Genomic DNA, 26,902 nt, shown 5'->3' with positions numbered 1-26,902 from the left:
TTTAGAACTAGTGGCTTCATCCATTGTTTTAGAACTAGTGGCCTCATCTTCAATTCTTGTCTCAGAATTGATTGGGACTTCTTTCTTTGTCCTTGCAAGGAAATGTATTTTTGAGAAATACGGCATTCCTTGACTCGATTGTTGTTCCTACTGTAATAGTCGATATTTCAGACTTGTGAACAACAAATCTATATGCACTGCTGTTAAGTGCATATCCAATGAAGATACAATCGACTGTTTTAGGGCCAATTGTAACTTCTTTGGGCGGGGGAACCATCACCTTGGCCAAACACCCCCACACTTTGAGGTATTTGTAGGATGGTTTCCTACCTTTCCACAATTCATAAGGAGTGATGTCTTTTCCTTTGAGTGGAATTTTGTTTAGGATATAGTTGGCTGTCAAAATAGCCTCCCCCCACATGTTCTGGGGTAATCCTGAACTTAGTAGTAACGCATTCATCATCTCTTTTAGAGTTCGATTTTTGCGTTCCGCTACACCATTAGATTGTGGTGAGTATGGAGCAGTTGTTTGATGAATTATACCACTTGCGTTGCATAACTCCTCAAACGGGGCTACATACTCGCCTCCTCTATCACTTCGAATCGCTTTGATTTTACAACCAAGTTGATTCTCAACTTCGTTCTTATAATTTTTGAACGCTTCGATTGCTTCATCTTTACTTCTTAAAAGATAAATATAGCAATATCTTGTGCAATCATCTATAAAAGTGATAAAGTACTTTTTACCACCTCTAGTTTGCACCATCTTTAAATCACATACATCCGTGTGAATTAATTCAAGGGGTTTTGTTTTTCGTTCAACTGAGTGAAACGGTAACTTAGTCATTTTAGCCTCAAGACATATTTCACATTTGTCTTGGGTATCTACTTCAATTGCCTTTAGTAAATCTAAATTTACTAATCTTTTTACGGCTTTTGAATTTACATGTCCCAATCTACAATGCCACAAATTTGAAGACTCGGTCAAATAAGAGGAAGTAGATGCTTTATTATTATTGTTAGCCAAAGGCTTTGGAACAAGGCGCGTAGCCACACTAAGCTTGAAAAGTCCGTCGGTTACATAACCTTTTCCGAGGGACTTCCCAAACTTGTACAAAACAAACCTATCAGACTCGAATACAAGTTTAAACCCCTTATTAACTAGTATTGATCCTGACACTAGGTTCTTGCGGATGTCCGGGACATGTAGCACATCCTTCAAAGTGATAGTGACGCCAGAGGTCATCATGAGAATCACGTTGCCAATGCCGAGGACCTCGGACGATGCTTGATTCCCCATGTTGATCTTCCTCCCTTCAACAGCAGTGTAGGAGGCAAACTTGCTCCTATCGGAGCAAACATGAGCAGTAGCGCCGGTGTCGATGTACCAGCCGCCCTTGTTGTCAACAATGTTGACTTCTTCAGTGACCACGACAACGAGGTCATCTTCATTCCAGTCCTTGAACTCTTTCTCAACGACGTGGGCTGCCGGCTTCTTCTTCTTGCTGCGGCAGTCTTTGGCAAAGTGGCCAACTTTGCCACACTTGTAGCATTCGCCTTCAAACTTCTTTGTAGGCTGCTTTCCCTTCCCCTTGTCCTTCTGATTTGGGCGAGGGCGTTTGTTGGAGGGACCGCCCCGCTCCAACAAGTTGGCTTTGGCATCAAGTGGGCTAAAGCCCTTAGCCTTTTGGTCGATCTTGCGCACATCCGCTTCAATGCGCAGCTTCACGATCAAGTCTTCAAGACTCATCTTCTTTCGCTTGTGCTTGAGGTAGTGCTTGAAGTCCTTCCAACTAGGAGGAAGCTTCTCAATGAGTATGCACCGCACAAAGTTGTCGGGCAAATTCATCCCTTCAGCCACGAGTCCGTGGATGATCATTTGGAACTCTTGAACTTGTTCCATGACCGGTCTAGAGTCGACCATTTTGTAGTCCATGAATTTGGATACTACAACATGTTCCGTACCGGCGGCATTGTCGATACTATATTTTTTCTCTAGGCTTTCCCACATCTCTTTTGATGTGGTTACAAGGGAGTATACATTGTACAAACTATCATCTAATGCACTTAGAATAAAATTTTTACAAAGATAATCTCCTTTGCGCCATGCTTCATAGTCCGCCATGACCTCAACACTTGTCTCTTGATCACTTGGCGCGGGCGGCTCGTTCTCCGTGAGGAAGTTGGCGATGCCCAATGTTGTCAAGTAGAACAACATCTTTTGATACCACCTCTTGAAGTCAGCTCCTCCAAATTTAGGTGGTTTTTCGGCGGGTGGCATCATTCTCGGTGCCAAAGGTGCCGCACTTGGTCCTTGGAAGGAACCAATTCCGTTGCCCCCGAAGGAGCCAACAACATGGTTGGGCATAGAGCCCCCACCATTCATGTTGGGCGTAGAGCCCGCCATGGTCGTACCAGATCCGAAGGAACCGGTACCCGTGTTGGACCCGAAGGCCCCAACACTCGATCCATTGAAGGATCCGAAGGAACCACTAAAAGTGGAACCAACCGACCCACTAGAGGATGATCCAACAGTGGGCCCAAAGGGGTTCGTAAACCCCCATGACAATGTAGACGAAGAGGTGAACCCAGGGGTAGGGACCATTGTGGGGATTGGTCCGGTGTTCGCCATGGTGGAGGAGATGATGGCGGCGGTGGTGGCCGGATTGGTGGCAGCGGCGGTGTTGGATTCAGTCGACATCTCCAGCAAAGGTGATTATAGTTTCGAAAGGTTTAGTTTCAGTTTTAGGTCCAGATCCCTTCAAAGGCAAGTTATATCTCGTCTTGCGATTGTTGGAGATTTAGGGATTACAAGAAGGAATACAGAAAAGAACTGAAACGAAAATTACAAATGGAAATCGAAACTACAAAGTGTAGAACAGGAAAGAGCCGAGTCGAGGAGTCCTCTTTCCGCAAGACGAGATACGCCCCGGTAGTGCTCTTCGGATTGGCGTTTCGTCCCCAAAGATAAAACGGCTACGTCTCTGATGAAGCAGCACCGCTATCAGCAGAGCTCCGGCGAACTGGATGGAGGAGAGGGCATAGCTTCGACAGAAGAACAATGCAGAGATAGAGAGAGAGCTTATGATGCAGAATGCTTTCTAGTGTTTGATGTGTGTAGAATGCATGGAATGACTAGCCTATTTATAGGCTCGGTCCACTGCAGGGGGTCAACGGCCATAATGGCCGTCATTAAAGCTAGACCGTAACGGTCGTCGGTTACGAGCTGTAACGTTCGGGCGTTACAAGCCGTTACGCGCTCAGAGCTAGAGAGGCTGAGTCTAGAAGCTTCTAGATTCGTTCACGACGTGGACTATCACGTGTCAGCCACGTTGGCTTACCGCGTCATACTGACGAGGTGGCATCCCGCTTGGCTCGCTGACGTGGAAACGGTGGTGGTCTAAAAAGAACTAGACCCACTAGACTTGGGCCAAGCCCGCAACCAGGCCCAAAGAACAGCCCAAAGACCAATTGCCAAGATCCAAGGACAAGGGCACGGGCACGGGCACGAGCACGAGCACGGGCACGGGCACGGGCGCGGGCTCAGGCTCGAGGCTTCGCGGCGCGGGGCGGGCGGCGCGCGCGTGTGGGCTCTTACAGCCCATCTTAGTCCACTATAATTATTACATGTAATAATCCTTCTTATTAAATACTAGTTTAATAAGGTTGAAACTTTCAATGTGGGATAATTAACTCTCTTAATTATTCCCTAATCTCCTCTCATAACTCATTAAGTTTGCAATTTTTGCACAACTTTAAACAATTATTTCTCACTCACCGGGAATCGGATTTGAGAAAATAAATATACCACGGTCATCTACTCCGAACGTAGATCGACGCTATATCATTTAATTTTACAAAATTAAATGTCTCGTTGAAATTATAATTGGTCAAAGTCCATTGACCGGGCATAGATTCCAACAATGCATGCATTCTTGCTAAAGAAAAATAGTTCGAGTATAAATTAGGGTGCTACGCTATTTATTTTCAAGGGATAAATTGCTCAAGGACTAGTGAGGCCAAACCGAGCAATTGAGGTGAGACATAAGCATATCAGGTGGACTTTCTTTTAATATCCAGCATTATAGTGTGGATATAAAGCAAATACTTTTGAAGTTATGAAAAATCATTTTCTCAAAATGAAGCAGTGATTATTTTAAAGTGTTGTCATGCCATAAAATGTTTGTTTTGAGACCTATCTGTTGGGGTTGTAGCCTGCGGGGTTTTGGCGATGCCAAACCTAGTTTAACGAATTCGGTTCCCAATAGGACCGCAAATCCTATTCGGAATAATGTGCACGAGAGCCATGAGCCATCAGCGGTTGGCCGGCGATGTGTCCGCTGAAGGTGGCCACCTTCACGGTACACGATTCACAGATATGGTAGAAATTTTGAAAGAACTTAGTCTGATCAGACGACCTTTTAGCTCACAAAATAATTTAGTATGCTCGGGCCTTTTAAGAAAAACCCGCGTGCGATACTGTAGATGGGTGACAACTATATATTGTATGTTTTGTTTTCGGCATGTGTTCACTGAGTACTCCTGTACTCAGCCCTGCATGTATTTATAAATGTGCAGGTTGAACGTCAAGAGGATGGAGAAACGATCGGAGTCGATGCTACTAAATAATCCAGTGGATCTTTTCACGATTCGTGTGTTCATACACGAAGTCGTCTAGTATGGACTTATTCCGCTGCTCTTTTGTGGAGTGAGACATCTTAGAATCTCACCTTCGAACTCTAATTTATTGATGTAATATTTATTCTAGTTCTAAGACCATGAAATGGTACATTTGGTTTCTATTCTATAATATGAATCGACTTGGCCTTTGGGCATATTCTCAAGTTCTTTCCCCTTTTCTTTCTCCGTTTCTTTAATCCCTCTCATTAGTCGCGGTTTACCCGCTTTCACTATCCTTAGCAAAGTTCGGTCGTGACTCGTGACAATAAGTTACTAGCTTCGATCAAAATATAGTGACGATAGTTTGTTTTAGATAGAATTTTGAAACCGCGTCGTTGATCACTTTAGTTTATATATACTTTTAACTAGGAGGAGAGTAGCTTTTTTTGAGAGTCTACTCGTATATTAGCTTTTACATTATTACTTTAAAAATCAATATCTTTTTTCTTGAGAAAAGATGCATATATTTGCCTAAGCACATCTGACCAAATTTTTTGTGTCTATTTTTATCTTATAATTTTATTTTTTATATTTACTATTTTTTGTGTCTATTTTTTTGTGTCTAATTAATGAGGGATAGAAGGAGTATATTTACTACCTCCATTCTTGAAAAATAAAACCCCATTAATTGGTTAAATAAGAGCACAAAATTATCAAAGGAAAAAGAAAAAGAAAAAAGAGAAAAGTATGAAACTTTGAAATGAGTTTTAATGCACTGTAAGTTAAGTAAGAAAAAAGAGAGAAAAGCAAGAAGGGAGAAGAGAAAAAATAATAAAAGTAGTATTAGTTGATTGTGAAATCCACGACCTAAAATAGAAACTTTAAAATTTTATATTTTAAAAGACGATCCAAAATAGAAATAGTTTCTATTTTTAAGGGACGGAAGTAATACTAAGTACTTAAGATCGGGAATTACTTTTTTACTTTTGTCAATATACCTTTCCAATGATCGAGTTTATTTAATGGATAAGAAATCATTTTCCAATGAAATAGGAGTATAACTTATCAGCTCTATGTATATTTCAAATATTATACATGTTGCAATCCCATCTTAAAATCAATTGACAATAAGTAAAAGGATAACATCTCAATTTAACCTTCCAAAAAAAAAGAAGAGGGTGCTTGATAAAACTGAGAATTATGTCCCTAAAATACTCATCGGTCATTTTCTCAATTAGAAACCTCGATAGTATGTCCTCTTTTGCATCCTTTTACCCATGCTCTTACTGTGAAGGAAAACTAGTAATTTAGTGTGACCACTGTCACGTATCTCAAATATTATACTATCAGTAAGATTCAATTTATATTAACTTTAATTTCAACATGGGTATATCTATACAATATATAAAAATGGAGTTTGAAGAAATTTACAAGATTGCCATTTAATTTAAAAAATTATATTAAATTAAAAATGTATAATTAAAGGGTGGAGCAAGTGGAAGGTTGCACGAAGGTTTTACACAAGATCCACCATTGCTTAAAAACCATCCAATATCATTTCATTCTATATGAATCTTAACATGGGGAAGTTCATTTTATTTAGTCAAGATTACTTTTGCAAAAGCTCTTTTGAACAGTATAATTATGTTGAAATTGATGCAAGCTACGAGCTTTCCTCATCTCTCTGTTTCTAATGTCTATATGTGTACATTCTTATCAAATGCTTCTTCTTATCTCTTATCTCTTGCGGAACAGTTATCTCCTGCGGAACAGTTATGTTTTATTCAGATTTGGGTTCCATCAAATCCGAAAGGTGCAGAGCGGGCCTCCTGGTTTGCAGTTACGTCAAGGGTTACGTGCATAAAATTTTTATACTATAAATATGTCATTTAAAGGCTGGATATCCACACATGCCTACTTACCTTATAGAACTCAAGCATACTCCCTCCGTCCGCTATTAGGAGTCCCGGTCACTTTTGCGCATTCGTTTTTGTAAAAATGATAATAAATAGTGAAAGTGGAGAAATAGTCAAGTAAGAGAGAGAATAACCTAGATAAAACTCTTCTCAACATTATTCTCTCTCTTACTTTATCTTTTCTCCACTTTAACTATTTATTATCGTTTTTACAAAGCGAGTGGACAAAAGTGACCGGGACTCCTAATGACGGACGGAGGGAGTACCATTTTTGCTCTTACCATAGGAGGAAAGCTTGACGCCATGAAACAATTTCACATCATGCTCAGTGAGCTCGAGGCTTCTTCAATTTCTTTGGTTGGCTAATTTTGTTCTTTTTAATTATGTTTTCGTTCCTTTTCATTTTATTAATTATATTTTTCTTTTCTTAACATATTCTTAATTATATTTTTTATTTTTTTCATTCATTTTTTATATATCAATTTTGATACAACATCGTATTTGTTTTTAATATTATATGAATTTATTGGTATTTTTTCCTTTTAAGTTATATGTTTCGATTCTTTCCGCTCATTTTTAGTCTATGTTTTCTTTTTTAGATTGATGTTACCACCATTTTCTTTCTTTTTGTTTTTAATAATTATAATTTTTTTTCAATGGTAATTATTAGATTTTTAGTCCATCTATGTTACTTTATAGTTGATCCATGTTAAAAAATTTATGTTGAAATTATAATTGACTAATTTTATATATATATATATATATATATATATATCTACAAGTAGGTCGAGTCATATGAAAGGATTATTTTGTTGGTAAATTTAATGTATAATTTAATTTGTTTTTAATTTTATTGAAAACTATACAAATTATTAGGCGAAAGTAGCTATGCATATTGATTATTGATTTTGTGCATTGTAAATTTATTTTGTTCCTTATTGTATTGTAGTTTTAGGTGAGGCGGATGACTTTAAAGATGATAAACGAGTTATTTTACCTATGAGTTATGTTGAAGAGTTACGAATTGTGAAGAATTGAATGTTTTAGTTTATAATGATGAGGTTGATTTCAATTTTAAAGTTAATGTAGTGTATTAAGAAATTTTTAAAATATGAGTAATTATCCATTGTGTTTAATTCTCTATTGTGATATATTTTTGTCTTCCTACTCCATGATTTGATGCTTAAACATTATATTATGTGATTTGTTTCAAATTTATTATGCTTCAATATTGATTTCTATGGATTTTTTATTCTCATATAACTAAAATTGTTACTCATATTGATTATTGTTAATATTGATTCTAATTTTATTTAATTAAATTAAAATAAAAATTATAATAATTTAAAAATATACTATCAATTTGTGCTATCATAGCACAGGTGATCGCACAGGTGTTATACTAGTTTATATTAAACAAATAGTTGTAGTTCACTTCATATTTTATACTAATAATTTAATATTTTAAAAAATAGTAGTAGCATCACTAAAAAAATTACTAAAACTCATAATCATCACATTTCATCCTTGGCACGTATATTTTTCAAAATTAAATAAAATATAAATTAGATATATTAAGTAAATTATGCTAACAGTAATGTTTGATAATTTAGAGAAAAATAGAGGAAACCTTTTAGTTGGAGAAAAATTATTGAGCAAAAATCTAAGAAAACGATTCGTTAAATAAAAAATCTAGAGAGTTCAAGATAAAATGTTAAGTTATGCAACTGTAAGTCTAAATGTAAAGAATTTAATATTTACAACTCAAAAATTTTAATCTTTTCGGATCACTACTAAGAAGTTTTAAATTGCACCAATAAATAGATAAAGAATAAATAAATAAAAATAAGAAATAACATCCCTTTTATCAAAAAAAGGGGGGGAAAGATCATAAGTAACAAATTATAATGTCATCCTTCAGGCTTATCTTTATGCATTCCAACATTTCTTAATGAAATTCCAAATTAAACATTCTCTTTGTTTCAACGGAACACTAATTTTATGCAATTTATTTTTATTTATTGAATCAAAAGAATAAAGTAAGATAGATACTACATCCATCTCTTAAAAATAGAAATTATTTCAATTTTGGACCGTCTTTTAAAAAAGAAATTTTAGCATCATTCTATTTTAGGATATGGACCTTACATGCTAATTCTACTTTTATTACATTTTCTTTTCCTCAATCTTTTTTCATCCTTTTTTCCTTTTAATTTCACTTACTTTACCTCTTCTCACTTACTTTATCAATTATGCATTAAGATATGTACCTTACAGTCTGCTAACTCTACTTTCACTACATTTGCTCTTCCTCTGTTTCTTTTCATCCCTTTCCCTTTTCATCTCACTTATTTTACCTCTTCTCACTTACTTTATCAATTATGCATTAGGATATGGACCTTACAGTCTCTACTTTCACTACCTTTTCTTTTCCTCTCTCTTTTTTCATCCTTTTCTCCTTTTCATCTCACTTACATTATCTCTTCTCACTTACTTTATCAATTATGCATTAGGATATGGACCTTACAGTCTGCTAACTCTACTTTCATTACCTTTTCTCTTCCTCTCTTTTTTCATCATTTTTTCCTTTTCATCTCACTTACTTTACCTCTTCTCACTTACTTTATCAATTATGCATTAGGATATGGACCTTACTGTTTGCTAACTCTACTTTCACTACCTTTACTCTTCCTCTCTCTTTTTTCATCCTTTTTTTCTTTTCATCTCACTTACTTTACCTCTTCTCACTCACTTTATCAATTATGCATTAGGATATTGACCTTATAGTCTGCTAACTCTACTTTCACTATCTTTTCTCTTCCTCTCTCTTTTTTCATCCTTTTTTCCTTTTCATTTCACTTACTTTACCTCTTTTCACTTACTTTATTAATTATGCATTAAAACTCGTGTCATTTCAAATGTTTTTATTTTTCGAAAATGGAGGTAGTAGTATAAAGCAGAGATAAAGATTTTTCTATTTTTAATAATTGATCTTTTTAATTAAGATAAACTGAAATGGAAAGTGGAATGGAAGGAGTATTTATTTCAAATGCTTTTTGGCCCTATATATTAGCCCAACATGTTAATCCGAAGTTCGAAGAATTGAGGTTGAAAATTTATAATCCAAGCAGGTTCCAAGTTCCAACAGTGAGGTATCCCCCATGAATTTGGGATTTCAGGGCTTTGTGTGCAAGAATGAAAAAAATGAAGATACGGTAGTTCCCAACGGCAAAATAATAAAAAGAGCTCTTATTTTGTCGGAGAAACAAATAATACAATAAATAATACAAACATGATTGTCGTTAATTCGATTTTTGAGAATTGAGTTATCGACTAGTGAAATTGGATTCATGTAGATTTCTCACTCACTATTGAACAATTTGAAATTTGGTGTCTTCAACTATAGTGCTTTCTGCATGTTGTGAAACCACTTTGTTTAAGAATTTCATTCATGGAATGTCAATTGAGATCATGGTGAAATTTAGGCATGTCAAATTAGGTACCCGGGATACCTGATCCGAAATTTTCGGGTACCCGATCCCGAAATTTCCAAAATTCAATATCCGATACCCGACCCGAATTTGATTTCGGGTACCCAAATACCCGACTCGGGTATCTAGTCCCGAAAAATCGGGTATCCAGTCCCAATTGTGATTTTGATTTTGATTTTTTTTTTTAAATTAACTACAAACTTTTAAAATTTATTTAATATTATTTAATTCAAATTTAATACAAAGTTGAAGTACTAATATCCAAGTAAAAATAACTACAAACTTTTAGAAATACAAAATTCTTATAGTAGCTCGAATTAAAGAGAAAATAACTACAAACTTTTAGGAATACAAAATTCTTGTAGTAGTTCGAATTTAAAAGAAAATAACTACAAACTTTGAAAAATACAAAATTCATAAGTTATAGTACATATTAAATTTTTTTATCCATCCACAATAAGTCAATAACCATCAAAATTCATAAGTTCAAACATTCATCCTTTATAAATATCACAATTCAATAATTCATAAGAATCAAGATCTAACAATAATATCATCAAAAAATTCAAAATTATAAATATCACAAGTCAATGAAATTAAAAATTTAATTAAAAAATTAAATTACATATAAGATATGCTAAATTAAATTATAGTTAAGAAGTTAAATTACATTTAGTTATAATAAAAATATAATTTATTAATTTTAGAAAATAAATCGGATAAATCGGATAATTCGGGTATACCCGATCGGATATCGGATAACCCGATACCCGATAATCCAAAATTCTCACTACCCGATCCCGATCCGATACCCGAAAAATCGGGTTTCGGATATCCAATTATCCGACTTTTTCGGGTTTGGATATCGGGTATCCAATACCCGATATCCATTTTGACAGGCCTAGTGAAACTCATGAATAACACTTTTCTTACTTTTCACATTTATAAGGTTCATCATTCATCTTCATGAAATCCCCTGTTATAAATTTAAATGCATACAATATTTTCTTGAATCTCTCTCTTTTTTAGGACATTGCAGGTAAATCCAAAAGTTCTAATCCACTCACTTATGCATATCTATCTATACATATATAAAAGGGGAGTTTTGGCCTTAATTTTAAATTTTATAAGTTTTGGGTATAAATTTAAACATTTGTAAATTTTGGGTGATAATTATAAATATTATAAAATCTTCCCATCAATTTGTTTTTTTAACTGCTCATTATAACTAAAAAAGGGTGTAACCGACTGTTGTGGTGGGGGAAATCAATAAAAATTAAATATATATCTTAATTTTGAATCAAATTCATATAGATTATTAATCATGTAAATTGTAACCGTTCCATGGCCATGGAGTATTGTAACCGCATATTAGTATGGGAAAATATTTAGATTTTTAAACCAATTAAATTATCTTCATTTGTGAATAATTAAATCGTATAATCAGTACTGATATAAATCATCATTTATGTAAAATCGTGAACCATGATTCACTGTTATATTACTTTTAAGATTTCAGCTGACAATTTTTTATTTAATTACTATTATTTTTCTAACAATTAATTTATTTATTGCACCATTTAACGTTAGTGCAGTTACATATGCAGAATTAATAATTCAATTTAAATTCATGGCTATAAATATATGCCATTTGTTTGTTTGTAACTCGATTATTCACCACCTTCTCCTATTGTACCACCAAATTTTTTCTAAAAAAAAATGTTTCTGTATGGTTTTTGCTATAGGGTTCTTACATATAGAGAATTAGTAGATTCAATTATTTGTTTTTTCCTTTTATAGCTATATTTTTTATGCGATTATTATGTTACTAATATTTATTGTTTGTGTTCTTACCAGAGGAAGAAAGTTGACACCATGGAAATGGAATTCAACTTTCTCAATGATCTACGACCTACCATAACTTAACCAGTCAAATTTTGAAATCATGGAAGCATTCACCTTGACGATTTGGTTTGAATTTGGTGAGTATTTTTATGAAATTTCATAATCATGAACTCTTGCGGATTACAAATTTCACCAATATAAACACAAACTTGTGTTTGCATTCGCATACAGATGAGGCAAGCTGCCTTGATGGAGAAGATGATGTTGACGCAGGACGACTAATCACTAAAGTGCTTGAGACGATGAGCGGAGAAGATGGAGGCTTTTGGAGATAGATGGAAGTCGATGGGCGGTGGCGTAGAGCCGCGTGAGTGAGCATAGGCGATTCTGGAATCCATTTTCTATATTTTTCATTTCTTGGTTGAATTCTGATCAATTGTTTTTTATAAATGGAGTTGATTAATGGTCTATTGTTAATCAATTTCAATTAATGAAATTATTGAATATACATACTATACTTAATTTTCAATATTATTGAAAATAACCTATAAGAAAATATGAGAAGCTATTTTATTTTTTTATATTTTTATTGTGATTGTATATAATTTTAAGAGCATCCGCAGCGGTAGCAGCTGCGGTGCTCGTCCGTCCGTGCCGCTGAGCACATAGCCGTCCGTCCGCCGTTGAGCCTCGTCCGTCCGTGCCAGCGGCACGGCGCTGCTCTTAGCTAAGAGCACGTCCGTGCCGCTGAGCACCATTACGTGGCAGCTTCTGATTGGCCAACGGTATAGCCGTTGACAATTTCGGTTTTTTATTTTTATTTTTAAAAAAATTCGAAATTTATTTTAAAAAATGTTTTTAAATAAAAAAAAATATTTTCCCACTTTCCAAAAAAATATATCCATTTTCTACCCACTTTTAATTTATTTTTCAATTTTTTCCCCAAAATTCACATTTTCATCTATAAATACCCCCACTCAAACACAAAAAAAATCACATTCTCATCTATTATCTATTCTATCATCATCTACATTCTCTCATCTTTTTTCCTCATACTCTCTCATCTAAATTCCCACCACACTATACAATGTCCGGCTCCGGCAATCACCCATCCGGCAATCGCGGTTGGAACCACGATTGGTTCGACTCCGAGGCCGGATATAGTCCGGAAACCCAATTTACGGCCCCTCCTCAAACCCAAGGTTCGCAAGCTCTGGGTGGCTACCGTCCTTACCCGTTGCACGACCTAAACGCCCCGGGTTCGGGTGGGCATCCGAACCCGGATCGGGAGGGGGCAACAACTCTACTCCTACTCCTACTTCTGCTCCTACCCTACTCCTCCTGTTCGTGGCACCCGCACCCCATACACTCCGGGTGAGATGATGGCGATGTTCAAAGCATACTTGGCAGTCTCCGAAGATCCGGACGTCGGCACGAACCAAACCGGGGATACGTATTGGTGGCGCATCACTCGCCTCTACAATGAAACCCGGCCGACGGGAACCATCTATCGCAATGATAGTATGGTTCGCAATTGCATCTACAGATGCAACGAGGCAATCGGGAAGTTCCAGGGGATTTACCTCCAGGAAGAGCGGTCGGCGGGGAGCGGCACGAACGAGCTCGACATCATCACTGCCGCCTTGGCGGCATACCAACGGGAGGAGTTCAAACCGTTCAAGTACTTCGATTGTTAGCAGGAGGGGCGCCTACATCCGAAGCATAGGGGCGGTATAGTAGCATCCTCCTCCAGCTCCTCCAAGAAACGGTCCAGTGCCGGTTGCCCTATCCGACGGTGCCTCCGATGATGTGGCTACCCAGCTTGCCGGAGCTAACTTGGGTAGCCCCGACGCCGGCCCGAGCAGCTTCCCGCCCGCAAGGAAGGAAGAAGGCGGCGGCCAACCGCCCCCGCCGTCGCGCCTCGACTCCATCTTCCCCCGCCCCCACCGCCCCCACTCCTTTGTGCCTCCTCCACCCCCGAACAATACGTTGTGGGCCATCTTGAGTCAACTCTATATGAACGATACGTCTCAGATGACTCCGGATCAACTTGCAACACATGAGCAAATGATCCGGGGTCTCAAGAGGCAATTGGGGTTAGAGGAGTAGTCTTCCACGTGTGTAATTTTTAATTTATAGGATTTTAATTATGTATTTTTTTTTTTTTCTAGGATTTTAATTATGTATTTTTATTTTTTAGTATTTTAATTATGTAATTTTTATTTTTTAGGATTTTATTTATGTAATTTTTATTTTTGAATGTATTTTTATAATGTAGAAATATTTTTAATAATTGGAGTATTTAAATTGAATAATAGAATGGTGGGACCCTTGAGCTTGTCCTTAGCTAAGAGCACGGAGTGCTCTTAGCTAAGTACAAGGAGTAAAAGTGGGTTCGGGCCCACCTTCGTGCTCTTAGCTAAGAGCACGGATGGGGATGCTCTAAGTAGTCGTGCAACGCACGGGGCTGATACTAGTTCTTATTAATGTACGAAATATGGTTACTCACAAGATTTTTTGCTGATGTTTCTCAATATTTGTGTAGGCAATCTAAAATTGCACAATAATTGTGTAAGCAGATGGCCTCAAGTAAGATGTTTTTGTCCTTGACCGAAGAGGTATATTATAGAGCATATACATCATATATAGCTAATCTTGAAAGTTACATGTAAAAATTGAGGATTGTTTTGGCTGATTTCTGAATTTATGGATGAGATATTTTTCAATTTGACAAGGGTGATGTTCTCATAAAGTAGTGGTATCACTGGTATGTCACACCACATTTTTCACAACTTTTTATAGATTTGATAAAAAAAATGTGAGATACCTGTTGTATGCATTTTGTAGACTATTGCACCTAAGGATGTACATCGTTTCCGGATTCTGTGACTTCTCTTATAGCCGCTCCAACGATATTTGCTATGCTTTAGTAATCAGACTAGTAGGGTGTTTGGCTAAGCCTATTTAAAGATGTTAGTAGATTTATGTTAATGGATCATTTGTTGTAGACTGATAGCCATGATCAACCATGCCATAAAAGTATCTGGAGTGGTAAATCAAGAATGCAAGTTCGTGATTCAAAAATATGGCTCATCTATTATGGATATTCTCTTGAAAGAGGTAACTTTTCTTGTTTTTGATGATCTACATATGTTCCCAATTTCTGATGTTGCTCTCAACCATGGTTTGGTATGTCTACAGTTGCAACCAGATAATATATGTGGCCAACTTGGGGTGTGCGCAGCCCATGGAGCAAGGTTAGTGCTCGTCTTCATAGATTGTTGAGCTTAGATAAATTAAATATATGATAATTGAGGTTTGTGTAGATGGATATCTGATTTTCAGATGCACAAGCCGTTAGAGTTTGTATACTAGAAATCACCTTTCGAGTGATTGAATACTATTAAAACTCTTATTTTATTTTTCAAAGGAATAAACAGATTATTTTTGTCATAATGTTGTTATGTTTTACATTTAATGGATATTTATTACATATTTAAATGTATAAATAACTTAACAAAGTCTAAGTCTTTGTTTTAGTAGACCGGTTGTGGACGTCGTTCACTTTAAAGTAACACGGTCAGTTCTGAACAAAGAAAAAGAAGAATTTCACAACCTAGATAGGCTTAGACTATCTATTATGAAAGGTTGCAATGTCAGTCCGATTATTTCTAAACCTTACTGAAATAAGATGACATTGGTGTGGTATAACACTGAATTGGATAACAGCGAGACATGTCTTTATGCTATCTACTGAAAGACGAGGTCTTGTAAATTATTACTCCCTCCGTCCCATTTTAGGAGTCCCGGTTTACTACTTTTGGGTGTCCCACTTTAGGAGTCCCGGTTGGAATATTCCATAATTGGTAATAGGACCCACATTCCACTCACATTTTTCCACTCACATTTTATTATAAAACTAATATATAAAAGTAGGACCCACATTCCACTATCTTTTTTTACCAACTTTTCTTTGTATTTCTTAAAACTCGTGCCGAACTCAACCGGAACTCCTAAAGTGGGACAGAGGGAATATTTCTTAATCGATGTACGTTAGCATTGAACATACGGTATTGATTATGCACTACTTTGACTTACCAAATGGTATGGGTTTTTCGCAACCCAATAAGCTTGGTATATTGGATAGTGGTGATTAATATCTAGCGGTGCTAGGATTGCTATTATATTGAATCGTGCGCGAGGTGAGTCTCGTCTGATAACATCCTCAAGAGGAGCTTGAAATAAGGTTTTATTAATCGGAACCTAGCTAGTTGGAGTTTGATTACTCTATGAATAATAAATAAGAATTCCATGCTAAGTCCACTCTTGGAATTAATAAGAAATTAATTAATTAAGTCCATAGCAGACATTAATTAATTAATGGACACTTTTATCTTAAGTGCGGGAAATGAAAGTTAAAACGGAAACCCGAATTACTTACAATTTTGGATTTGGATGGGGAGAGTTCAATATTACTTCTGTAGTGGTTGCTTGTAATATTCAAATTAAAGCTTATATTAAATTGAGTTTAATTTAATTAGTAAAAAGCTAATTGGAGGAGCTCATATCCAAAACCTTCTATAGATCCTTGTCTTGGCCCAATATGTGACTTAATATAAATAGGAGAATAAAGGAGATAGAAATCACTTTTTATTTTGAGCACAAAATTTCGTCCCCCTCTCTACTTTGAAGAGGACAAAAATTTCATCTTCCTCTCCTCCGTGGGATAGATTTTTCGTCTTCTTTATTTAAGTCCTAGTATACTGGTGAGATCAGCCCACCCTGATATCAGTTTACAGTCCGGAAACCAGACAGAAGATCCGTGGTTTAGTACTGAAGGTCTTCACGTGGAGAAGGCGCTAGCTATCATCGATTCTTTGGAGAATCATCAAGGTAAAATAGCTAAACCGTAGAAAAGCATGTTTTAGGTTTTAATTAATTTAAAGCATGATTTATTTGAGTTAAGAGCATGATGCATGTGATAATTGCGCGAATAGAATTTGTCTAAATAATCTGCTAAATAGATCAGGATTATTATGTAATCAATTTATGTGAGCGCTTCCACTGCCAACCCCTTCACAAGCTTGGCTCAATGAAGGACTGAAGAGAGAAGAAGGTAGAGATTTTATCAGTCCAAGAAGCTGCATAATGTCCTAATCTCGATTTATTGTTTCTGAAGTTGTAACTTATTGCGGGTGTGAGGGGTGTTTCACCTAATCATATATTTGTATCTGTGAATGTTTTCTTAATTGTTAATCAATAAATTTATAAACTAAAAAATACAATTTGATGTTTTTTTTTTAAAATATGGAGTACTATTAGCGACAGATTTTTTCAACAACTTTCCTATACATTTCTTAAAATCCGTGCCGAACTCAACCAGGACTCCTAAAGTGGGACGGAGGGAGTATGAGTGTAGTAATATTAAATAAAATAAATAATAATAGAAGATGAGGGGATGAAATATAGAATAATACTCTCTCTGTTCCGCAGTAGTTGAGTAATTTAATTTTCTGCACTTATTTTGGAAAAATGATAATAAATAGTTAAAATGAAGATAGAGTAAAATAAGAGACAAAATAAGGTAGTTAAGAGTCTTATCTACATTATTCTCTCTCTTACTTTACTTTTTCTCCACTTTAACTATTTATTATCATTTTTCTAAAACGAGTGAAGAAAATGAAATGACTCAACTACTGTGGAACAGATGGAGTAGAATATTACCCTTCGCCGTTTGCAGTCATTGCAGAAAAAGCTCGTAGATTCGGTCTGCCATGTCGCTGGACTAAATCCACGATCTTTCAGGCACTTCCATTCGAATGGAAAGGCTCATCGCCCAGGTCCTGACAGCATTGTCGATTGTGAGCTACTCGTGCAGTACGTGTTTTACTCTTTCGCACACACATCCTAACTTAGCCTATTTCTCTGTCTATGAAATAAAAAGTTACTCCTTTTTTTGGCAGTTTCGAGATGTTGGCGCTCGAAGATCAACTTGAAATCGCTAATCAGATTGGTACGACACGGATACAGATCATGTCCAACTTGAATGACCTCAGTGTTGCCACAAGCTTCTTATGAGTTACTTAAATATTAGGGTTGTTTTACCTTTATGCACAAGTTATGTATTTCACTTTTTTATGGATTTCGATGCAAATATAAATTTATTAGATCTAATAGTAATAGTTACATAGGAGAGAGTGTTATATTGCTAACTCAATACTTAATTGGCGTTTTTTGTGATCGTATTGACATTTCGTGGTTGATGATCTAGGCCTTTAATTTGAATATCTAATGGCTATTATTGAGTTGTAGTTAGCAACTAAACATTGAGTTATCAATATAACACTCCCCTAGAATTACTTCGATCAATACGAGCTTTATCTCCTCCTAATTTTACTAACTTATAGTATATAGATAGCTTCACTCTCTTACCACAGGATATTAATATGAAGATAATATCTTTTTCCCAACAAGGATGTAGACCAATCTGCATTCTTGCTGCAAACGGTGGCCCTGTTCAGGTTATATAATTTTCCCTCTGAATTATGTTAATGATTGGCATAAATTGGTAATCAAATGTTTCAAGAAGCACTTAAATGTTCAATTCAGGTCGTCTATCTATACTTTAGTACTTAGTAGATAGCATTACATCAAAATAGATTTTTGAATGCAAATTTGTACTGAATCTTGAAATGAAACAAACAGGTAGTTATTGACATTTTTGTTCCAAAAGCCTAAAGAGCCAAAATATGAGCACATGATTCCTCTGGCACGACCTTGCCTTGTTTAAAACTCTGAACATAACGTTGAGTTGTTAGAGTGCAAAGCCACGAAATAGCCTGCTCATCGTCTCACATGTATTGTATCCGCTTTCCATTAGAATTGCGGATTCTAAGGTCTGACCTTGACACAGATACAGCCTGCCTAAATCTGCTTTTCCTTTTCCTAGTTTAGTTACATGCCTCATATTTCCTTTCCAAGAATACACGTCTTGTTTATCTTTCACTAATTTTGGTAAATGAATCTTGCATTCCACTAGCTCATAAAACTAATACTCCGTACATACAAGTAGGACATTTTTCTACTAATTTTTCTTTACATTTTCTTAAAAGAGTCAAAGTGAGACAAGTAATTGGAGAGGAGTATTTAGGATCTTACAGCAGTATGCAGATTCTCCAACAAAAGTACTAGAGTTCTTGGATACTGTCACTTAGTTTAATAGTACTACTAATAGTCTTATCTTAAAACTGCATGAACCTCAAAATCTTGAAAAAACATGTGACTTGTCTATAAAGGGCATCTTCTCACTTTATCATTTCTCCATCCCTTGTTCATTTTCTGAATGAATTCTTCCACTCTCATCTTCAAATCTTCATCTTCGTCATCTTCATCTGCCATTGCTGCCTCAACCAGTGCACCATTACCCTTCACCGTCTTCGTCTTCGTCTCATCTACGGTGAATTTACGGGTTTGGTCATTCGACTTTGAGCTGCTGATGACGACGACAGTGATGATGAGGTTGAATAGGCAGAAAATCACATGGGAATTGGAGGCTGCGAGGCCGATCAGCTCAAATGTGGATTGCAACATTGTTTTGAGATTGTGTTTGTTTTGGTGATGAGAATGTGAAGTGTGGGAGGTTTTTGAGCCTAAAAATAGGCATTATTTTTGTCCAAGGCTTTGCTTTGAAGCCAACAAGAGTGTGGTATAAGCAACTTCCTTAGCAAAAGACACTTGTTAATTGAGTTGTGAAGGCTCTCCTAACTTGAAATTTTTTATTATTTTTAGTGCTATATAATATGAATCATTTGAGAAATTGAAAGTAGTGTCTGTGCCATAATTTCACTTGCTTTGGAAGTATTTAGTGATTTGAAGATGGTAAAAATGGAGTACCTGATCCACTAATGGAAAAGGCAAAAGGATAGTTAGTTTTATTAAGTTGAAAACTAACAAAAATTAATAGAGCTATTAAGCTTGGAGTGTTAATAGTTTAGGATTTGAGAGAAGTGGACAAAAATTCATAACATGCATATCAAGTTGATACTATAAGTGCACTTTTGCAATTATAATAAAATTTTCTACATAGTTGCCTTGATAATTAAGCTAATTAAAGTTGTTTACCGACTAGGGGAAAAACGAAAAATAACCACATTTTATTCATTGATAACATAACTACTTCTTTCTCTTTTTCTTTAAAATATACTAATACTAATAAATTTCAATCGATTAAGCTAGCTAATCTTCTTTAGCAGTAATTGTCAAATCATACCATTGGAGCCACGTTTCTGTTTTAATCAACCACTTCATTAATTTTTATGGCCTGATTTTGCCAACAACTTTTATTAACATTGCTTACACTTGTCCCACTAATTAATTACACCAATAACAATTAGCTATAAAGCCAATCCATTCAACTGTTCAAGCAATATTTTATTTCCATTTACCATTTCTGGTGTATTCCAAATCACTAATTATCAACTGAAATACTCAAAGTGGAGATATCTTTTTACTTGGCCTAATTTTCTGTATTTTATAGTAGTATGATTTTGTTTTGTATCAAGTACTTTTTTGTATTTTATAGGAGTATGATTCATGCACTACTCTATAATATTCTTACTTATTAAATTAGTGTTGCTGACGTGGCAGGGAAGAGAATGGCTGGCCTATTGCTGGTCTATGGCTGGCCTAAGCACCACTGCGGATGCTCTAATATGTATTGCATTAATTGAAAGTATGTATGATAATTGATATTCGTACAAGCAGAAATAACTGTACACCGATATTAATTGCAGTATGTACATTTTTGCCTCAATGTCAATTTTTATGGAATGATTGGTGGTAGATTGATAGGCAGTAGAAATAATTTGCTAAATTTGAATGTCATGGCACATTCCTTTCTTTTTTGAAAGGAACTAACCATCTACTATTACTGTTTCAAATTTAAATTGAGTTCGTCTATTTGATCATATCATGGAAAATTATAAAATATTTTTTTATCTCTCCAGCATTTAAAACACTATCATTTTATTCAATAAATTGCATCATGATCTAATGTGACCAAATAGCTATTCATTGTAAATCCCAATTTCCATAATTTGATCATAGGCTTCATAGCAAAGTAGTCACTCATAATAGGAATATTTATTTAGTTAATGAGTAAAATAATAAAGTATAAATAAATACAAAAGGAAAACTCATGTTTTAAATATTACTAAAATATATACTTTACCCGTCCAAGTAAGTTAATTAACTCAACTTTGTAGTAAAAATAAACTTTTACTAGTAATATTTTACTGTGTTTATGTATCTCTTATTTTTATTACATTTCCTTTACTAAACATTTGACACGAATGGAATAATATTTCATTTTGATGTATATGCATACTCTGAAAAATTTTGTCCCAAATACTCGTAAATTAAATGCGTTCCACGTAACCAGTGTTGACCATATAGTCAATCTGATTGGCTGATTTCAAGTGGGCCCACTACATTGACGAATTTCCAACTTTTCTTCCGTTGAATCCCACACGCGCCATAACTAGCACGTGGTACAAGGAAAAGTAGTATAATTTCGTCAGAAAATAAAAACAAAAATAAAAATAAAATACCCATTTTGATTTTTCTTCTTCTTCTTCTCCACACCACTTTTCCTCAAGTCAAGAACAGAACACTGAACACCTCACTCAATCACTCTCTCTCTCTCTCTCTCTCTCTCTCTCTCCCCCTATCTACAATACATACCCAAATTTTGATTTCGCAGCCTCTGTTTTGCGATATGTTCACCTGAGCGATTCTTCGAACACCTCACCCTCAAAATTCCACCACTTAAAAACGCGGCGGAGCTCTTAAATGAACTCACACTTGATCACTTGCGAAATACCAAGCTCGAAATGCCGAAGCAACAGTCATAACTCATAAACCAAAAAGCTCCGATTTTCACGGAACAGAAATGTCCAACGCAAACCCATCTCCAGCGGAGGCGGCTGAGGACGCGGTGAACAAGCGCTACGCGAGGCTGCTGTCGCTCCGTACGAAGGCGGTGGATGGGAAAGGAGCTTGGTACTGGGCTCATTTCGATCCCATCCTGATCAGAAATCCCGACACCAACCTCCCCAAATCAGTGAAGCTCAAGTGCACCCTCTGCGACGCCGCATTCTCCGCTTCAAACCCTTCAAGAACCGCTTCCGAGCATCTCAAGAGAGGAGCTTGCCCCAATTTCACCTCGATGCTGAAGCCGATCACGCAATTGCCCCCTCTCGCATCCCCCTCCTCGCAGCCCAATCACCGCAAGCGCGCTTCCTTGGACGTGTCTCCGATAAGCATGTTCGATTCTTCTCGATTCGCCGCCACTTCAATGACTCCAAAGCCGCCGGTTTTGTCTGGTGGGAGAGATGATTTGAGGCCACTGGCAATGCTGGAGGAGAGTGTGAAGAAGCTCAAGAGCCCCAATTCTCCTCCTTCTCATGTACTGAGGAAAGAGCAAGTTGATGCAGCCTTTGATCTCTTAGCCGACTGGTTCTACGAGGTATGTGGGTCTGTGGCATTTTCGAGCCTGGAGCATCCCAAGTTCGCGGCTTTTCTAAGGCAAGTCGGCTTGCCTGAAGTGTCAAAGAGGGAGCTTCTATGCTCGAGGCTTGATTCCAAGTTCGAGGAAGCTAGAAGAGCGTCCGAAGCAAGAATCCGGGATGCAGCTTTCTTTCAGATTGCTTCTGATGGATGGAATATCATTGAAAGGGGGAGCAAGAGCCTGGTTAAGTTTATGGTTAACCTTCCTAATGGAACCAGAGTTTTCCAAAAGGCGGTGTACTCGAATGGTGGGGCAGTGGAGGAGGTATTGTGGGAGACGGTTGGAGAGATTTGTGGTGACAATGCACAGAGATGTGTAGGCATTATCGCAGATAGGTATAAAGGGAAGGCATTGAAAAGGTTAGAACTTCAGAATACTTGGATGGTTAATTTATCTTGCCAGATTCATGGATTTTGTAGTTTGATCAAGGGCTTCAATAGGGAGCTTCCACTATTTGGGAGTGTAGCTGAAAATTGTCTGAAAATCGCGAATTTGATCAACTCTCAACCGAGGGTTAGAAGTTCTTTCCTCAAGTTTAGGTTGCAAGGGTTTGAAGTTCCTACCTTTATTACAGTCCCCTTTCCTAAATGTGACATTTCTAAGAATTATGGTCCTTTTGTTGCAATGTTGGAAGATATACTAACTTGTTCACAAATTCTTCATTTAGTTGTGTTGGATGATGCATTTAAATCTGTTTGTGTCGAGGATATTGCTGCTGTAGAAGTGGCTGATCTTGTTCAAGATGTTGGGTTTTGGAGTAATGTGGAGGCTGTTCATTCGTTGATAAAGTTGGTAACCTCGATGGCTGAGGAGGTTGAGGCAGATAGGCCTTTAGTTGGGCAATGTCTTCCTCTTTGGGGGGAGATGAGGTCCAAAATCAAGGAGTTGTGCACCAAGTACAATTTGGCTGAGGGGCCCGTTGAGAGGGTAGTCGAGAGGCGGTTTAGGAAAAACTATCACCCGGCATGGTCAGCCGCCTTCATTCTTGATCCACAGTATTTGGTCAGGGATGCCTGTGGGAAGTACCTCCCCCCTTTCAAGTGCTTGACGCACGAGCAAGAGAAGGACGTTGACAAGCTCGTCACCCGCCTCGTTGCAGGGGAGGAGGCTCATATCGCGTTGATGGAGCTTATGAAGTGGAGATCAGAAGGTTTGGACCCGCTGTATGCTCAGGCAGTTCAGCTGAAGCAGCAGGATCCCATTACAGGGAAGATGAAGATGGCTAATCCGCAGAGCAGTAGGCTTGTGTGGGAAACTTGCCTAAAGGAATTCAAATCACTTAGTAAAGTTGCAGTTAGGCTTCTTTTCCTTCAGGCAACCTCAGGTGGGAACAAGTGTGATTGGTCATTCACGAGATTATTTCGAGGCCAGGGAGTAGGGTTCGACAAGGTCCAGAAGCTTGTGTTCGTTGCAGCCCACACAAAGCTCGAGAGACAAGACTACTCCAGTGTAGAGGAGAATGATGCAGTGCTTCTTAGAAACATTAATGGTGAGGATGAAATGCTTAATGAGGCACCATCAATATAACTTCTTGTTGTTGTTGTTTGGTTAACTACCTAGAATTATTGGTGTAGCATTTGTTGATTTGTTTATTTATTTTCCCCATTTTCTCAATCAGTTTAGTGAAGGATAGATAGTACATTATTGCAAGAAATTACTAAATGGACCATCTCTTTTTTCTTGTTTGGTGTGTACAGAGGAAAATTTCATTCTTCTAGCTTCTATTTTTTAATCAGAAATAGAGAGGGAAACATCAATCTTTTGTAGCATATATATGATCATATGAATAGTGAAGGTTCTTATATTGCAAAAAGGGTAAAACCGCGTTTGGGGCTCGTTTGATGTATGTGGGTTTAATCCAAACGCGTTTCTACTGTTTTTGCAATATGCTAAGAAAAAGGTTCCCATTTTCAGAAAAAACCCGAATAGCGAATGCCAAATAGCTTCAGAAAGCGGTGATGTCTGTTGTCAAAATTACAGTTATGCTGTAAGATACTCTGGTTTTGTTTCATGCTGCATATGTTTCCTACATGGCATGTTGTCATTACTGATCTTCTAATTTCATGCTTGCTGTTTACTTCCAATGGACTTAACATATTTATAGCTGTAATAAATCTTCTCACTTTCCCATTATACATAATCTGTTTAAGAATTCATGTTATCCGAATTGAAGACATCTGTTGACAGCCTCAGCTGAACACTTTGCTCTCAATATACATAACAGGCCAGACGCATTGAAGCTAGAATGGTTGAAAAGCACGATCTTTTCCTTGCAAGAAGAGAGCAGTGGATACGAGGGAGTAAGAGGCTTCTGCTCTTATCCTCTTTCTGTTAAAGTTGCACAATTTGAATGATTGTAGAAAACGTGTTAAGGGGTGTCATGAACGCAACGTATGAAATGGACGTTGCAACGAGATAGTGAACTGGTTGCCGAGGCAAGACAAGTGTAGGGTGTGCTGGTGAGAATCATGATTTTGTGCATTGTTGCATCAATTTGTTTGTGCACATGGAATACTTAGGAAATGGATGCTCAATTTGTGCAGGCATCACGGCATCTGTCAAGTAAAAGGTTGTAATCAGATAAAGATGTTGATGATTGCCCATAAAAGACTCCAAGATGAAATTGTACAATGTAATGGTAGCAAAAGTTGGAGAGAGAGTGCAGAAATTGCATATGGGATCTCTTGAAAATGAGATTATCCCATTCCACAATTAAAGTTGTAAAGCTGAGATTGTCCTTCTCTTTATGTACTCAATCATTCCATCAACCCTCCAACACTAGTCAATACATTCCAACATACTCTCATCTGTCTAATTCAATATCTATGTACATGTAACACATATGGTGCTTGTATATTGCTAGTCTCAGTGTAGGGGGGCAACCTTCTCAAAAAATATGGACTTTGGACCATTTCTCGTTTTACGTGTTAATTTTAAAACATGTCGTGCAGGTGAATTGGTTTTGGTTTGTAACATTTGCTCCTTAATGGCAACTCTTATACCTTGCACTATTTTCAAAAGCTTATGAAGTAACATGAGAAGTCATTTACTCTATAAAACCTACATATATTGCTTATAGAACCAATGTGGGACAAGTCTCATACCTTGCACTGGTTCAAGTCCGTAACACTCCATTATCTTTAAGGATAAACCTCGTAGCAATCTATTGCTCATATAACAATGTGAGACAAGTCTAATATCCTGCATTGATTTCAATTCGCAGCATTCGACCCTCTTTGAGAACATGTCTCATACCTTGTACTGGTTTCAGTCTATAACATTCGAACCTTGTTGGTCACAATTCGTACTATCAAACCACCACTTTGAGTTGACTTCGATACCATTATTACAAACCAAATAAAGAGAACGCAACCAAAAAAAACTAGCCTATTAAGTGAAATAGTCTTATAGAACAGATATGAAGCAAGTCTTGTTTCAGTCCATGAAATTAATCATATTTAATTGATTATGATGGCTCATTAGTATTATTACCATTATCAAGTGAGTGATAAAAATTCTAATGGCTAAACCCTAGTCCCTCCTAATTCTTGCTTTGCCTTATAGTGTAGGTAAGGACTGCTCACATTGACTACTCACCAAACTTTAAAAGGAGAAAAGCCCTTTTCAATTGTATGGAATATGGGTATTGATTTCGGTCACGTTACATGTTAACAATGTAAGAGATATAATCATTACTATAGTACACAACAAATTTCACTTTTTTCTCTTGGACTTTGTGATTGATCATCTCTTCTCAGTCCCATTCACATTTGTAAGAATTCCTCTAGGTAAAATTCAAGAATTGACAGTGATGGTATAATCATGGCAATTATGTGTAGGCAATAAATAAGTTATTTATTGGTGTAAGATTGGAAAAAGTAGAAAATTATGGGACTGATAGACTGACACTGACTGGAATCATATGTCTACCACAAAATTCAGTGAATTATTATTTTTTAGATCAACCAATTATTACACATATTTATCATTTAATTTTAATTATGTGGGTGCCTCCTTTTTAGCTGTAAAATTTCCTAACACAATTCTAACCACCCTTTGTTATCTTGCTTCACTCTTTTACTTTCTTTCTTCCTTCCTTCCTTCCTTCTTTTATTGTTTCATTATTATAGATATGTTTCTTTCATGTCTTCACAACCATTAATGCTAAGGTTGTCTAAGCCAAGCCCCAAGATTCTTCTGTAATCTTTGTTTACCTCTCTCTATCTCTCTCTCTCATACACACACTGATTGTGGTGTTGGGACCATTCATCTTTTGCAAATTGGTTTCCATTTTGAGGATTGGGGCATTGATGAGGTCCACAATTTTTGAGGGAAGAAGGAAGTGTAGAGAAAAGTATGAAATCTATAGCATAGACTTGGGGAAAAGTTAAATACAGCAGACGAACACTAGATTGCAGTCACTCAATTCAAGATTCTTGAGTGAACAGTTGAAAGAATTGCCT

The 26,902-nt window shown here is 36.6% G+C and overlaps 2 protein-coding genes across 4 annotated transcripts in view; one reads left to right on the top strand and one right to left on the bottom strand.

Moving 5' to 3' along the window:
• The window catches only part of LOC125209821 (cleavage and polyadenylation specificity factor subunit 1-like), a 14,183-nt gene extending 11,776 nt beyond the window's left edge, over positions 1-2,407 (bottom strand). The window contains exon 1 of the mRNA XM_048109401.1: positions 174-2,407. Coding sequence (XP_047965358.1) covers positions 174-2,407 — 2,234 coding nt within the window. The remainder of the gene's footprint in view (positions 1-173) is intronic.
• Positions 2,408-21,519: 19,112 nt separating this feature from the next.
• Positions 21,520-25,350, top strand: LOC125216050. Of its 3 annotated transcripts, XR_007175340.1 has the most exons (3): positions 21,520-23,928; positions 24,664-24,898; positions 24,983-25,350. XR_007175340.1 is itself a non-coding variant. In XM_048117657.1 (2 exons), exons 1-2 carry the CDS (start codon positions 21,822-21,824, stop codon positions 24,675-24,677), a joined length of 2,121 nt encoding a protein of 706 aa, XP_047973614.1. In that variant the 5' UTR covers positions 21,520-21,821; the 3' UTR covers positions 24,678-25,350. The 3 variants fall into 3 exon arrangements, 2 of the variants coding, with proteins under 2 accessions (XP_047973614.1, XP_047973615.1); XM_048117657.1 differs by having other exon boundaries at positions 24,664-25,350; XM_048117658.1 differs by lacking the exons at positions 24,664-24,898; positions 24,983-25,350 and having other exon boundaries at positions 21,520-22,798; positions 22,880-24,208.
• Positions 25,351-26,902: the final 1,552 nt, after the last annotated feature.

The sequence above is a fragment of the Salvia hispanica genome, chromosome 3 (genome assembly GCF_023119035.1).
Source record: "Salvia hispanica cultivar TCC Black 2014 chromosome 3, UniMelb_Shisp_WGS_1.0, whole genome shotgun sequence".
Lineage (NCBI taxonomy): Eukaryota > Viridiplantae > Streptophyta > Magnoliopsida > Lamiales > Lamiaceae > Salvia > Salvia hispanica.
Note: the sequence above shows the minus strand (reverse complement) of the source record. Positions and strands in the feature narration are given on the sequence as shown.

Bases quoted from the DNA above. Each gene is read 5' to 3' on its own strand.
- LOC125216050 (XM_048117657.1), top strand. From the start codon at position 21,822: ATGTCCAACGCAAACCCATCTCCAGCGGAGGCGGCTGAGGACGCGGTG.